This window comes from Portunus trituberculatus, chromosome 20 (genome assembly GCF_017591435.1).
Source record: "Portunus trituberculatus isolate SZX2019 chromosome 20, ASM1759143v1, whole genome shotgun sequence".
In the NCBI taxonomy this organism is placed as follows: domain Eukaryota; kingdom Metazoa; phylum Arthropoda; class Malacostraca; order Decapoda; family Portunidae; genus Portunus; species Portunus trituberculatus.
In genome coordinates this window covers 13,449,607-13,466,667 of record NC_059274.1, presented here as the reverse complement: position 1 = coordinate 13,466,667, position 17,061 = coordinate 13,449,607, and the positions used below count along the sequence as shown (strand labels likewise).

Sequence of the window (17,061 nt, the reverse complement as noted above, 5' to 3'; positions counted from 1 at the left end):
GTGAAGAAAAGGCTAACTGCTTACTCTGATGTTATTTCGTCCAACACAAGGGGACGTCACCATCGCATGGAATAAAAATAGGCGAAACGAGTGGCGCAATGTAAATAAATAAAAACCTTCATACATAAGTCTTTAAATAGCTAATATCTTGTATTAGGAAATTTTTAGCAATGATTAAATACGCTTTGCTTGACCCATATGTACTTATTTGCGAAGAAAAAAATATCAGTAAAGTAGCAATCTGGCAACAGCAGTGTTGCCAGATTGTCAGAAATTTCTGGATATCTTCTGAAATTTTTACATTTTGTCAGAAATTAAGAAATTATTATAAAATCTACAGAAAATTTGACAAATTGTCAGAAATTTGTCAGAAATTTTGGTTTTGTCCTCCCCAAATAAAATTTTGGCAGCCTATATCACGGCAAGACCCGAAGACATAATGCCGCATGAACTAATTTATACACAGAAACCACATTCAAGGCTCTCTAGTACCCATAGAACTTGCCAGCCAACTCAGCAATGTATGAGAACCTCCGTGGTGCCAGCGGGCAGCGCCTGTGGTTCTCCATTACTACTGTGTTCATTGAAATGTCCATTTTGGATAGATAATCTTTCTATGTGTATAGAAGTCAATAAGATTGTACACTACCTCGTGGTATAACTACTATATAATACCTAGTAAATTATATTTATATGATCTCAATTACTCGTACCTTAATTTACGCTTTGTTACTGTGTTAGATGAAAGAATGTGTCTTTATTTATGATGATCTTTCTATGTTGTTCCATAGCAGTCAATGTGGTGCAATTGAATTAACTGCTTAATTTGAATTAATTGATTAAAACTATTGAATGAGTTGACGTGCTGTTATTGAATAATATGCTCTCTAATGATTCGACCTGTTTATGGTTTCTGTGTTATTTGAAAGACTACCTTTTTATTTGTGATATTATGATGCACATCTGTAAAATCAGGATAATACAGATGTAAATACATTCATGAGTTATAGATGCAATTGTTTTCAATATCCCTGTAGAAAACATTTCATATGGTATATTTAATGAATATAAAACAATACGCACTGCATTCATTGTATTTTAACGTATTGCGTCAATATATTTATTGGACTTTATATCACGGGTGGTGGATATCAATAATTATTAACCTCTCTCTCTCTCTCTCTCTCTCTCTCTCTCTCTCTCTCTCTCTCTCTCTCTCTCTATATATATATATATATATATATATATATATATATATATATATAACACACACGCACACACACACACACACACACACACACACACGGCCCGGTAGCTCAGTGGTTAGAGCGCTGGCTTCACAAGCCAGATGACCGGGGTTCGATTCCCCGGCCGGGTTGAGATATTTGGGTGTGTCTCCTTTCACGTGTAGCCCCTGTTCACCTAGCAGCGAGTAGGTACGGGATGTAAATCGAGGAGTTGTGACCTTGTTGTCCCGGTGTGTGGTGTGTGCCTGGTCTCAGGCCTATCCGAAGATCGGAAATAATGAGCTCTGAGCTCGTTCCGTAGGGTAACGTCTGGCTGTCTCGTCAGAGACTGCAGCAGATCAAACAGTGAATTACACACGCGCGCAATGATAATAGTAATACTGGCTACATCTGGCAGCTCAGAGTTAGTGCTTCGTTCACACGATAGATGGCGCGCGAAAAACAAAATTCTGGTGGCATTTGGTAATTGTTTGGCGTCAAAGTTTTGTATATGTTGAATGCCAAGCTTTGCAGTCTTTCTTTTGAACTGTCTTTGGTTTAGTGTCTTCGGCGGTCTTTCTGTGTCGAAAAAAATAAAAAATAAATAATTAAAAACCTGATTATGGGTTTATGACGATGGAAGGAGAGAGCACAATGAAATCATAAGACCTAAGATTGGAACATCTATACTTATCAGTATATAGTAGATAAAATCCCAAAGCCATATGCTTATACATCATTGTTTAGTGGTGAAGGTGATACGAAGCAGTCCACACCCGACATTATTATTATTGCGGAGTACAAGCGGTATTTGTCTGTGCCTTTGTTTATTGACTCAGTGATTCAAAGTTGAATTAATGACTTGTAATTTGAACCGAAACAGCCATGAAATCAAACGAATTTCAGGACACATTATTGTTATACTTGTCAAAAATTTTCAAGATTGCCTTGCTTTAACATGGAAAGAAATACCAGGGCATATTTACCATGGCATATCTCTGTTGCACAATATTTTTGTGTCTATTTCTGTAAGACAAACTTGTGGATTCAAGTAAAAGCTGTGTTTTATAAACTTTACTTGAAAAATACCATTTATAAAATAAGATTTGATAAATGTTAATTATACAATGTGTGTGTGTGTGTGTGTGTGTTTGTGTGTGTGCATGTGTGTGTGTGTGTGTGTGTAATTCATCTCGGTCGTCTGCTGGTCACCCAGCCAGTCTTCCCCATTACGGAGCGAGCTCAGAGGTCATAGACCGATCTTAGGATAGGACTGAGATCACATCAACACACAACACACACCGGGAAAGCGAGGCCACAACCCCTCGAGTTACATCCCGTACCTATTTATTGCTAGGTGAACAGGGGCCACACATTAAGAGGCTTGCCCATTTGTCTCTCCGCTTACCGGGACTCGAACCCGGCCCTCTCGATTGTGAGTCGAGCGTGCTAACCACTACACTACGCGGTGTGTGTTTCACTGTTTGATCTGCTGCAGTCTCTGACGAGACAGCCAGACGTTACCCTACGGAACGAGCTCAGAGCTCATTATTTCCGATCTTCGGATAGGTCTGAGACCAGGCACACACCACACACCGGGACAACAAGGTCACAACTCTTCGATTTACATCCCGTACCTACTCACTGCTAGGTGAACAGGGGCTACACGTGAAAGGAGACGCACCCAAATATCTCCACCCGGCCGGGGAATCGAACCCCAGTCCTCTGGCTTGTGAAGCCAGCGTGTGTGTGTGTGTGTGTGTGTGTGTGTGTGTGTGTGTGTGTGTGTGTGTGTGAGAGAGAGAGAGAGAGAGAGAGAGAGAGAGAGAGAGAGAGAGAGAGAGAGAGAGAGAGACTCTGTTACTTTCCAGGAGCGATGGGTGAGGGAAAAAGCAAGAGCAGGGTCGGTGATTACGGGATACAGTTAGTGGTGTCTGCACGATGTGTCTGCACGATGCACCCACCAGCATCATGGTGAAAGGAATGCAGCCTCAAGCTCCTGTCACCCTCACACTCACCACGCACAATGAGGCCTCCCTCAAGGTGAGTCTTATTGTAATTAACATCCTTTTTTCTGTTTTCCTAAGCAGCGTCACTAGAAAAAGAAAAAGAAAAAACGGTGAGTTTGAAACCACAGCTATATCTTTGACGTATGACGGCTAATAGTGAACACATCATCAGTTCAGATGTGAAGGCAACTTACGAATTGAGCTATCCAAGCATTCGTGGCTTTCAGGCCCCACTGCTGTCAAGGTCAGCTTATCAATGATGGTTAGAAATGAAAAGTATCAATGAAATGCAACTTCTTGTTCAACAGTTCCTCTCTTACGCCCACTACGTGAGTGACGACAGTGGGACAGTGAACGTGGAGCGAAGTGAGGCTGTGGGTGGCTCCTACACCGGCGAGTTCCCTGCAGGACTGCTTTTATCCCTGATGGAGTTCCCTCATCATTATACACGCCTTCAGAAGGATGATCCCACAACTCCTTGGCTGGTGAGCTGCATGCATTCCCTGTTCCGTAAAGGGTTGAACTATTATGCTTGTATTCTACTGAGTATATGCAACAAATCAACTGCCGGTGTCTTTTCCACATAATGATAATCTCGAAACATGGGCGTACGAGCAAGTGGAACAGGAGAGGTTGGGTTCTGCAGGCTTTTCATTGCAGGATAGTAAATTTTAAATATTCATTTGTTTTGAGGCAGAATAGCTAATGTAGACATGTTATTTAAGCAGTGGTTCGTAAACCAAATCCTAGCCCTTACACACACACACACACACACACACACACACACACACACACACACACACACATATATATATATATATATATATATATATATATATATATATATATATATATATATATATATATATATATATATATATATATATATATATATATATATATATATATATATATATATATATATATATATATATATATATATATATATATATATATATATATATATATATATACGAGGGAGAGTCAAAAATTATACGCACTCATGGTTTTTCAATGTATTTACACAAAAGCAGGGGATAAGCAAGTACATCATTTTTCTATATAGTCTCCTTGTTTTTCGATGCACTTGGTCCAGCGGTCCACAAGCTTGCGTATTCCCTCCGAGAAGAAGGTTTGGGGTTGGTCATGCAACCATTTATGCACCGCTTCTTTCACATCTTCATCCGTAAGAAATCGCCGACCTCGTAAACCATCTTTGAGCAGTCCAAAGATATGGTAGTCGGAAGGGGCGAGATCTGGGCTGTAGGCAGGGTGTTCCAGCACCTCAAAACCCAATTGGTTAATGGTTTCAACAGTCTGGGCGGCCGTGTGTGGGCGTGCATTGTCATGCAACAACAAAACTTTCTTCGACAATAGGCTTCGGCGTTTGGTGCGAATTGCTGGCTTCAGTTTGTTGGCCAGCAAAGCACTGTACCTTGCACTGTTGATCGTGCACCCCTTTTCCAGGTAGTCTTCCAGTATAGGTCCTTTGAGTCCCAAAAAGGGTTAGCATCACCTTTCCGCAGAAGTCTGAGTCTTGAATTTCTTCGTCGCTGGCGAGCCAGGATGTTTCCACTCCATACTCTGTCTTTTGGATTCTGGCTCATAATGATGGACCCACGTTTCATCGCCTGTGACTATTCTGCTCAAAAATCTCTCGCCATCATTGTTGTAGCGATCGAGTAAACGTTGGCAGACCTCAAGACGTTTGCGTTTGTGCTCTGCAGTAAGCTCCCTTGGCACCCATCTCGCACAGACTTTATGGAAGCCGAGCTCATCGTGGATGATTTGAAAGGCAGAACCATGACTAATCTGCAGAGAACAAGCTACCTCATCAATGATAACTCGCCGGTTCGCCATTACCATCTCTCGAGCTTGCTGAATCTTCTCATCAGTGGTGGAGGTTGACGGGCGTCCTGCTCCCTCTTCGTGCGTCACGCTCGTCCGGCCACTTTTAAACTTCTCAATCCACTCATACACACTTCTACGTGGTAGTGCACTGTCCCCGTATTGTGCTAAAAGCCTCCGATGAATTTCAGCCCCTGACACTCCTTCTGACAAGAGAAATCGGGTCACTGCTCTTTGTTCTTCCTTGGTGCATACTGCTAGTGGAGCGGCCATGTTTACACAGTAAAAACAGAAAGCAAAATGGCGCGATCAGGCTCAAACTTTGATAACATGACCACAGTAGTATCAACTATAAGCACGCATGTGCAGAACGCAGTGTGGCAATACTGAAGACATGTTATGGCGAAAGTGCGGATAATTTTTGACTCTCCATATATATGTATATATATATATATATATATATATATATATATATATATATATATATATATATATATATATATATATATATATATATATATTTATTTATTTATTAAGTCCTCCTTATACGGTACTTCGTTATCCGGTAAATGCACAGTTACGGTGTTTGGTAATATTAATACCCTTTATTCTATTTACGGTAAGAAAAATTCACAGATACGGTATCCGCTCGTGTTTTGTTTACACTGTACCAAGGATTCTAGGGAGGATATACGGGTTCAATGGGAGGGCTGGAGGAATTAATTAGGGAGTGGAGACCGTAACAGATGGCGCGCGGGTCGCAGGTAATAAAGGGGAGATGGATAGGGGGGGTCCATCAGAAGGGACAAGGATTCTATAAGGATATACGGGTTCAATGAGTTGGCTGGAGGAATTCATTAGGGAGCTTAGCTTCTAACAGATGGCGCGCAGGTCGCAGGTAATAAGGGGGTGAGGGATGGGGGTGTCCATCAGCGGGGGAGGATGAGCACCGTTACAAGATTCAAACAGTCAGTCAGTCACAGAAAAGAGCGCAAGGCACAGCAGCCAATGCCCACCTCCTCCTGGGCCACACCACGCTCAGTGCTCACTTGCACCACCTACGTCTGTCTAGTGAGCCCTTCTGCCCTTGGTGTAGGACTACCCCTGAGGCCATGGAACATTTCTTGCTCCAATGCCACGCTTCCACTCTCACCACACAGCAGTACGCTCACGGCTTTCCGCCCTGGCCATTACAACGCTTGACCTGCCCACCCCCCCTGGCAACCTGCTGTCCTTCGCCTTACTTGTGCTTTCTTGAGGAAGACTGGCCAGCTACTACGCCTGTGATATCCACACAGGACTACCCCAGGGCCCATAAGGATCCAAAAGTTAAAGCCACGAAGATCTGTGGATCCTTATGAACCCTGAGGTAGTCCTGTGTGGGTATCACAGGCGTGGTAGCTGGTTGGTCATCCTCAAGAAGGCACAAGTAAGGCGAAGGACAGCAGGTTGCCAGTAGGGGTGGATGCCTGAGACCGCCAGGAGGGTGGGTGGGCATGTCCAGTGTTATGATGGCCAGGGCGGAGAGCTGGGAGCGTAGTGCAGTATGTTGAGAGTGGAAGCGTGGGCATTGAAGCAGAAAATGTTCCATGGCCTCAGTGGTAGTCCTACACCAAGGGCAGAAGGGGTCAGGAGACAGATGTAGGCGGTGCAAGTGAGCACGGAGACGGACAGAAAACGCATATATATATATATATATATATATATATATATATATATATATATATATATATATATATATATATATATATATATATTGTTACGGTCACGGCTGCGGTTAACTGCTACAGCTCACTAGAGTGTTATCCTGGCGAGGTCGCCAACTTTGTTACGGTCAGTACAGTGGGGAATATAACACTCCACAGAGTCCCCACTACTATAAATCACAGCAGCCGTAACACTCAGGTTCTTTCAAGGTCGCCAACAGTGTATAACTTCCCCCACTGTAAGGGAATCTCCTTAGCAACTCCTTCTCCTCCTGTACCCAACCAAGTAGAATTTATAAATGGTAGATGTTATGTGTAACAGGGCGAGGCCTTAATACCCCTAGAGAAACCGCCCACAAGGACAATTCCACCCACTTCTCTATGAAGTATTAATGCCTCTCCACACGCCTTGCCCACAGACTGTGATAAATCACAGACTGGGACAACACGCGCAGTATATTACTATACTATCCTACTACGACAAGTGCTTCCTAACACCTGTCAGACTGACACCCCTAGCCTACGACTACTACAATATATGATGTGTACAGCACATCTGGTGGTGTACACACAAGCCCAGACACCACCTACGGGTGACAACAGCCACAGAGTCCAGATACTCATCACAGACAAGTCTGGCGGACGAAAACTACGCACCACTGGCCAACAGCACGAAGCTTCTCAGCTTTCACTAGCGTGCGTGGCTACAACCACTACAATACAGTATACTACTGAAACTATACAGAAGATGGTGGGGGCACACAGCCGCCCACTAAACCCCACTGGTGACTACCGCCACCAACAGCAACAACAGGACGAAACAATGCGTCTCTCTGCGCCGCCACCACAAGTGGACGAACACCAAAACAGAAGCGCAGCCAACTTGCCACGCTTCTCTCAGAACAACAAGCCGGTTGCTCTACAGCCACGGTCTACCCAGTAGCAAGCCAGCTACTCAAACAGGAGGACACAACTCCCAGACCAATGACTACTAAGTACTTCTAACGCACAGTCCAGCACACGAGTCTCTTCCTGTGCCCAGAGCGCACGTGTTAAACTCAGCTGAAGACTGGCTGGTACTATAAACAGTATACTACTGATACTACACAAAAGATGATGGGGCACACAGCCGCCCACCAAACACACTGGTGACCACGGCCACCACAACGACAAACAGGACGAGACAATAACGTGTCTCTCTGCGCCGCCCCCACAAGACGGGACAAACGCCAGACAGGAAATGCAGACCCAACCGGCCACATTTAGGACAACAAGCCCGTTATCCTACACAGCCACGATCTAACCGAGTAGCAAGCCAGCTACTCAAACAGGAGGGCACAACTCCCAGACCGATGACTAGTGAACACCTAGAGAAGTCCAGCAACACGAATCTCCCTACCCTGTGCCAGACCGACGAGAGTCCGTGTCCACCTCAGCTGAAGACTACCTTGGTACTGACTCGCTCGCCAGACAACGTGAAGCAGGGAGAGGGAGGCGGGTTGTCTGCTCAACAGAACAGCCCGAGGGGCCCGTGCTGGGTGGCCAGAGGCTACACATATAATATAATTAAATAAAGAGGAAATAATGCAGTGGCTCTCACAATATATATATATATATATATATATATATATATATATATATATATATATATATATATATATATATATATATATATATATATATATATATATATATATATATATATATATATATATATATATATATATATATATATATATATATATATATATATATATATATATATATATATATATATATATATATATATATATATATATATATATATATATATATATATATATATATATATATATATATATATATATATATATATATATATATATATATATATATATATATATATATATATATATATATATATATATATATATATATATATATAAACATATTTTATTTGCCTCATAAGTTCATAACCACGAGAGAATGCAGGGAAAAATAGGGGGTGAGGAGGAAGCATGGGAGAAATTTTTTTAAGTTACTTCTGAAAACGCTTTCTATGAAAGTGCTCGCTTCTAACAGATGGCAGCACCGTCGCTGTCCTCCAAACCTTAACCCACACCACAACTTCCTCCTTGTATATTCCTTGGCGGGAGAAGACGAACGCCATTACAGGATTCAAACCAAGGAATTAGAACCTTAACTTAGCTGTTTATGGTTGTTTGTGGTTCGCACCATGGGGGGATGGGATAGCATTACATGGGGATTAAGGGAGATTCAAGATTAGAACCTTAACTTAGCTATTTATGGCTCGCATCATGGGGGGAATAGCACTATGATGATAACGGTCAGTTCTTGGGGCCTTGAGTGGCATGACCACGTTTGTGTGTCGTGTGGCATGGATTGGCTGGGGCGCGTCAGGGGGATGGAGATGCCGTAGCCGTGAGTGGCGCAGCAGGCCTCTACCCATCTTGACGAGGGCAACTTGGTGTCTGCTTCCCAGTGTGGGGAGATTGAGGGTAGATAGGGCATGATCATAGTCAGTGTAGGCAGGGCCAAGTATGATTCTGCAGGCCCTTTTTTGGACATTTTCCAGTTGTTGCTGTTGAGTGCAGGTGAGGGAGGAAGACCACACTGGTGAGGCATACATAAGTTTGGGCACTATGAAGGTGATGTAGATCCCCTTTAACTCATCAGCTGGTGTGCCCAGTGACTTAAGTCTGCGCAGCATGTAGAGTCTGTAGGCTGCCGATCTCACTGTGGCAGTAACGTGTAATTTCCATGTCAGCTGATCGTCCACTGTGACTCCGAGCAGCTTGGCTGACCGAACTACTTGGAGGGGGTGAGGACCCAGGGATAGTTGGGGGGCACTGCCGCCGAGGAGGTGCAGATATGCATTACTACAGTTTTGGTGTGGTTGATTGTCATCCTGCTTTCCGCCGACCACTCCTGCAGGCTGTTCAACGTTGTTTGAAGTGCTGAGTAGTCTGGGTGTTTGTTGTGGAGTGACACACCCACGGTGCAGTCATCCACATACTTCCAGCGGTGAGGGTGTTTGTCAGAGCGGCATTAATCAGTATCAGGAAGCAGAGTGGACCGATCTTGGTGCCCTGAGGGACGCCACACGTTAGTTGTTAGTAAAAGGATGTGTGTTTTTTAAAACGTACAGCTTGCCAGCGTCCCGTGAAGAAGTCAGCTAGCCATGCTGTCAGGTGAGAAGGAAGACCCAGACTGATGGCTTTGTTAATGACAACAGTGTGGTCAACCAGATCAAAAGCTTTCTTGAAGTCCACAAAAGCGACTGCTAAAGAGGTGTTCCGTTTGTCCAGGTGACTATGAATGAAGTCAAGGAAGCTGACTAGGTAGTGAGAGGTAGAGGTGGCTCTGATATTGCCAAATTGCTGGATGTCTAAGAAGGAACTGATTTTGTTGTATGCCCAGTCAAACACAAAGTCTTCACAGATGGGATGGGTGTGATAGCGACTGGCCTAAGGTCATTTAGTGACTGTGGGCTGGCAGTTTTAGGGATGGGTGTGACAAATGATGTTTTCCAATCGACAGGGCATGAGTACTGTGAGAGAGATGTATTTATTATTGAGCAGAGGGGGGGTGGCTAGTTCTGGAGCAAATTCTCTGTAAATCTTAATGGGTAGGTCAGTAGGGGTGGTTGACCTAGGCTTGAGTTTCAGAATTCTCTTGTAGACATCCATCACCTGGACAGGTGGAGGAGGGGAGGGAGCAGGGAGGTAGGCAGGGAGACTTGAGGGGTGATGTTTGATGTTTGATGAGCCTTTTAATGCACGGCGTCATCCATGGGACATCAGATGGGTGCACTGTGACACTCTTTGCCGGGAAGTAGTGGTGGAAGGCTGCTGATGTGGTGGAAACAAAGTTGCTCCACTTGGTATGTACGTCTTCCACTTGTAGCACCTCATTCCAAGGGTGTTGGGGTACCCACTCTCCAAACAACCTTAGGGAAGAGTCAGGCATAGGTCGGTAGGTCTTGACCTAGGAGTGTGTGTGTAATTCACCTCGGTTGCCTGCTGGTCACCCAGCCAGTCTTCCCCATTCCGGAGCGAGTTCAGAGCTCATAGACCGATCTTCTTTTGTGTGTGTGTGTGTGTGTGTGTGTGTGTGTGTGTGTGTGTGTGTGTGTGTGTGTGTGTGTGTGTGTGTGTGTGTGTGTGTGTGTGTGTGTGTGTGTGTGTGTGTGTGTATTATTTATTTACCTATGATATTTCTCAAAGGAACAAATTAAAATATTGTTTTCTGCTGAATGTTTCTTAGTTATGATTATTCTCTATTTACCATTCAGTGTTGACAGACTGAACTGGATGTTTGTGTTCTATGCTTAATTAATACTGGACAGTCTCATGAACCGTAGGTGTCTGGAGTAACTACACTCATTGCGTCAGCATGTGCAGATACACATTCCGATCCCCGCGGTCAGATTATTTGTTATCTTGCTCCGGACCTTGAAGCTGCACGGGGAATCAGTGACGTAGAAATACATCTAATCTACCTGCTCTCCCTCTCTCTCTCTCTCTCTCTCTCTCTCTCTCTCTCTCTCTCTCTCTCTCTCTCTCTCTCTCTCTCTCTCTCTCTCTCTCTGTCTCTCTCTCACTCTGCTAAAACAATACTTATTAAGTACTCGGAGACGGGAATTAATGATTCTCTCAGACTCTGAGGGAGATGCATCTGCCATATTACCGTTATTCCACTTTCTAATGATGATACAACGAACGATTTAGGAAATCTGAACATGTGATCCATGAAGATTTATGTCAAGCGTCCAAGTCCCATCTTTCTCTGCCCAGATGACACTAGCGGTGCATGAAGGCCACCTCACGCTGGAACAGAGTGGTGCCAGCGAGGGCTTGACTGATGTGCTGCTTGAGCGCCATATCATGGCTCCTGGCGTGCGGAGTGAAACCGTTGTCCTCGAGAGAGTCCGCGGGAACATATTTTTCCCTGCGGGTCCCGGCCCTTATCCTGCTGCCATTGACATCTTTGGTGCATCAGGGGGACTTAAGGAGTACAGAGCATGTGAGATATTATATTACGTTAAATCTATATTCATGTATATATTCTTTTCAGTGTATTATTTTTCGAGACGGATACATGATGATTCCTCTTAAAAACTATCCGGGTTGTGCATTTTTTTGTGTTTTTTTTTTCCAGTTATGCTGGCTTCTAGGGGTATTGCGTGCCTCGCCATTGCTTATTTCAAATACGCCGATCTTCCCAAGAACTTAGATAGTTTAGAGCTGGAATACTTTGAGGAAGCAGTAGAATACTTACTGCAGCAGCCTGGCGTCATCCCTGCCCGGTGTGGTGTCATCGGATCAAGCAAGGGAGCCAATCCAACTCTAGGTATGGGAATCCACCTGCCGAAGGTGACAGCAGTTGTGTCCATCGGAGGCAAACTAATTGGCGATACGCCTCTTACATACCGTGGAAAGCAACTATGGAAGACTCAAAAGCTTAACCCGCTCTACTATCAAATAGAGGAACACAATATTGTCAGTGTGAAGGAAAGTGCTGTGAAGAACTTGTATACTCACGACCATCCAGGTATACCAAATTGTGAGGATGCTCCTGATGACACGCACTTCCTGCTCATAGCCGGTGACGATGATCAGTGTTATACCAAGCTGGAGATTGACGCCTTGATGGATCGCATGAAGCTGCATGGACGAGAACATCAATGTCAAACTGTTATCTACAAAGAAGCAGGACATATAATTGAACCACCTTATAACGCTCACCCAGGCTACAGTACATTTGACATGGGACTCGCAAAAGTAATAATGAAATGGGGTGGGATTCCCTGGGGCACATGCAAAGCCCAAGAGCATAACTGGAACAATATGAAAAACTTCTTAGAGATGCATGTACGCGATCGAAGTGCCTGGTACCAACAGTACATCGACCGCACTCGCACGGAGAAGAAACTGTGATCCATGTTATCAGTACGTCTTCTCAGTAGTCTTTGAGGTGTGCTATCTTAATTGTTATCCAGTTACCTAATTCATCAAGTGACGAACTTCATACTACTGTTACAATATTCACAGAAGTATTTATTGAAAGACCGGTCTTTCAGAAGCACCATTGTCTACCGGTTCCTGAAAAGAGAGCCAATACGTAGTCTCTAGAATAATTAATTATTACATTAGCAACGTAATCTTTCAACTTACCACAAGCCATGGTGGCGCTTGCTAATAGATGATATTTAGCACCTTATTCATTGATGAGAAACTGTAAACAAAATCCAGAACGATTTTTGTACAACAAAATAGTGATTGAATATCAGTGGGCTGCATATGAGAGAGAGAGAGAAAGAGAGGTCTTCTCATCACGATCTCTTGGGCTAACTGCAGACTAGCGTCACTCAGGCTCCTGCGCTCCTCTTTCTTCTTATTCCACAAGTACAGAAAAATTTGTTCAACACCCAACTGAAATTCCTGAACGTATCGGAGATACGCCTAACATTCTTGTCTTTTCCTAATCTGAAATACTGCTTATGCTGTCACCCTATCCTCTTCATTGGGCTCCTTTTTACAATTTCATATCTGTTCGATCGCTCTAATCGCTGTTCAGTGTTCCCGAAAGCAGAGGTGCCTCTGGCGTTTTGCTTTTGCTAACAAAAGGAGAAACCAGAGGAGGCATTATTATGATTTTTCTTGTAATGACTATTTCTTCCGTATCAGAGACCTGTATCTGTGTGCTGAGCTCATAATAAAAGTGATAGAGTCTGGCATGTAAGCGTATATTCCTCACTTTTTCTCTCGCCTTGGTGCATAGCTCTTTCAACCTTGGTTTAACACAGTTTCTTCTCATGCTAGACATGATAGAGAGCTGGCCTTCATAAATTATTTGAGTGTTTGATGACTTTCATGCACATTATATTTCTGCCTTGAATCAGGTGAAATCTGTCTTCCAACTAACCAAAAACTGCTTCACCAACAGAAAAATAAAAACCTTTCTATCTAACTTCCCTCATGACTTTTGGCACCTGGCCAAAAACATCTCTAATTACTTTATTTCATCTTTCTTCTACTTTAACCTGAGTGTATCACTGCCATCTCATCTATCTTTAAAGCTCATATCTTTGCTAAATACCCAACTTTGGATGATTCAAGTCTTGTCTTAACTCCAAGTATTTTATGCTATCCATTAAGATTCTTTGCAGTGATGTTTTCCTTGCCGTCGTTGGCCTAAACCCTTGTAAGGCTCGTAGACTTGATGGGGGTCCTCCTATTGTTCTTTGAAACCGTTTGCACCTTCCTTTGTCAAACTCTTCCAGCTCTGTCTATCGACATGTATCTTTCCTCCTTGTTGGAAGTTTGGTCTAAATTCAGCCTATTACTGTAAAGCAGGGGTTCTCAATCTTGGGTCCACGAACCCGCAAGGTGTTCACAAGAAGATGGTTGATCTAATAATATCCATTGCAATACCATTTCATATTGAATTAGTGTCAGTCATTAAATTAACATTCGGTTCGGTGTCAAAATCAACACTATGTTTGGTGTCATATAACTGGGGTTCGGGTAGATGGTCTTATAACTCAGAGGGTTCTTAACAAGAAAAAGATTGAGAACTCTTGCTATAAAGAGAAACCGATCTAATCCTTGAAACTATAGTCCTATTTCTTTAATTTTCAGCTTCTCTACAATTTTATTCTTTCCTCAATTGCAAGATTCTCAAACATCTGTTACTTAAAACCTTATGAGTTATCACTACTATGAGTTCCTTTGTGAGCGCTCTTGTAGCAATCATGTTCTCTTCACTGAGTCTTGATCATCCTATTCAAGAGATATTGTTGAAACTTTTCAGTTGTCTCAGACATATCAAAAACATTGATATACTCGTGTGCAAAGCTTTGATTCTATCTTGTTACGACTTCTATCCTTCTGTCTTTAGCCTCATCTCAGTTTTCCTTTCTGACCGCTTCTATATTAGACGGTCACTGTTCTCAAAAGTATTAACAGTGGTGTTCCTCGGGGTTCTATCTTGTCGTCCACTCTCTTCCTAATGTACATCGGGGATCTTTTATGCAAACTTCTTGCCCAATCCATCCTTATGCTGGTTATAAGACCCTGCTCTTTTCCACACCTTTAACGTAGACAACTAATCCTTCAGAAACTGAGGCGGTGGCGTAGTGGATAAGGTGGTGAGCGTGGGATCGGACAGACGTCCACGCACAGGTTAGAATCTCACCAACATACCGCTTTGAAGCTATGCCACCTGTCTACTGGTTTAAAGTTACCTACATGTCACCATGATACCCAGGTTACACCAAAGATGCGCTTGGATGGTGATATGGGCCCTAATATGGGTATCACTGTAAATAAAATTGCCTGCGCCACTAATGGGCGGAAGCTGAACAGCGCGCTTCCCACACACTCTCTTCAAGTGTGCCTACAGGCGCTATAGGCCGTAACATAAAAAAAAAAAAAACTCAAGCAGAGAAGCCACAGAACACATGACTTCCGATCAATTTCTAAAAAAAACTCAGTTCTTTCACATAATTATTAACTCAGCACAATCTTCCAGATAATTATCCCCCTCTTCTTCAATGACAGTTAAATATCCGCCTCTTTTACATTGAACATCCTCGGACAGTCCTTCATTAATAATCTATGCAGTTCAGTATTCTGAGTCCTCTCCGCTAGTTTTCCCAACTCCCATACGCTGCTATCTATTTACATAGGCCTTATCCGTCCATATATGAATGTATGGACGATATTAGCAAGATCAGAAGAACAATGAACTTAAAAAATAGCGTTAAAAGAAGCAACATTTTGGTGATAAAAACAAAGGCTGATAACAGTCACAGGAAAGGAACTTATAAGACGAAACGCATTTGATTCCACCCTATCTAAAAGCATTACGTCATATAGGCCCCTCTCCTGTGACTGTCTTCAGCCTTTGATTTTATCACCAAAATGTTGCACCTTTGACGTAATTTTTTAAGCTGATTGCTCGTCTGATCTTGCTAATTGCATGCTTCCTCTCCTGCGGCCTCGCTGCATACGATTTTATAGTTTGCTTTCTTTACTCTGGTCATCTCTTAATGCAACTTTTGAATCATTCTGAAACTTTCTGCCCGGTTCTATATATTCTATTCTTATCCTTGGCTAGCGCCGCTCTTACACTAAAGAAAAAAAAGAAAGAAAAAAAAAAGGTGCAGAAGCAAACTGGTTTCAACCAATTCTTTGGTTCAGTTTCGAATGTCTATTGTTTATCATTTGTTATCATGTAAGAAATCAAAGACGATAATTGTTACTTTCTACATGTACGCAAACCCATTTTGCAAAGAAGACATCCTGAGTTTTAAGTTAATCGGTTCTTTCAATATTATGTGTGTGTGTGTGTGTGTGTGTGTGTGTGTGTGTGTGTGTGTGTGTGTGTGTGTGTGTGTGTGTGTGTGTGTGTGTGTATCGATTGATATATATGTGGATGTAAAAAGATAAATATACATATTAACTGATCGAAAGATGGAAATTTGATGATATATCTAAGTGCGCGCACACACACACACACACACACACACACACACACACACACACACACACACACACACACACACACACACACACACACACATATATATATATATATATATATATATATATATATATATATATATATATATATATATATATATATATATATATATATATATATATATATATATATATATATATATATATATATATATATATATATATATATATATATATATATATATATATATATATATATATATATATATATATATATATATATATATATATATATATATATATATATATATATATATATATATATATATATATATATATATATATATATATATATATATATATATATATATATATATATATATATATATATATATATATATATATATATATATATATATATATATATATATATATATATATATATATATATATATATATATATATAAACAAATAGATAAATAAATAGATAAATAAATAAATAAATAAATAAATATATATATATATATATATATATATATATATATATATATATATATATATATATATATATATATATCAGATATTTCACTCTCTATCTTTCGATCACCTAATCTATATATTTTTCTTTGTATATACGTATATATATATATATATATATATATATATATATATATATATATATATATATATATATATATATATATATATATATATATATATATATATATATATATATATATATATATATACATCGATTTATGTATATACATATGTATGTATGTAT

General features: G+C 41.3%; 1 protein-coding gene across 1 annotated transcript; it reads left to right on the top strand.

Annotated features, from left to right (window-relative positions):
• The first annotated feature begins 3,048 nt into the window (after positions 1-3,048).
• Positions 3,049-13,837, top strand: LOC123506448 (acyl-coenzyme A thioesterase 5-like). Its single transcript, XM_045258543.1, has 4 exons — positions 3,049-3,269; positions 3,544-3,720; positions 11,586-11,814; positions 11,950-13,837. The coding sequence occupies exons 1-4, from the start codon at positions 3,168-3,170 to the stop codon at positions 12,726-12,728; spliced, it is 1,287 nt and encodes a 428-aa protein (XP_045114478.1). The 5' UTR covers positions 3,049-3,167; the 3' UTR covers positions 12,729-13,837.
• The last annotated feature ends 3,224 nt before the right edge of the window (positions 13,838-17,061 follow it).

Excerpts from the sequence above, each read along its gene's own strand:
- LOC123506448 (XM_045258543.1), top strand. The coding sequence starts at position 3,168 with ATGTGTCTGCACGATGCACCCACCAGCATCATGGTGAAAGGAATGCAG. Across the intron at positions 3,270-3,543 it reads ACAATGAGGCCTCCCTCAAG|TTCCTCTCTTACGCCCACTA; the intron begins GTGAGTCTTATT and ends CTTGTTCAACAG. Across the intron at positions 3,721-11,585 it reads ATCCCACAACTCCTTGGCTG|ATGACACTAGCGGTGCATGA; the intron begins GTGAGCTGCATG and ends TTCTCTGCCCAG.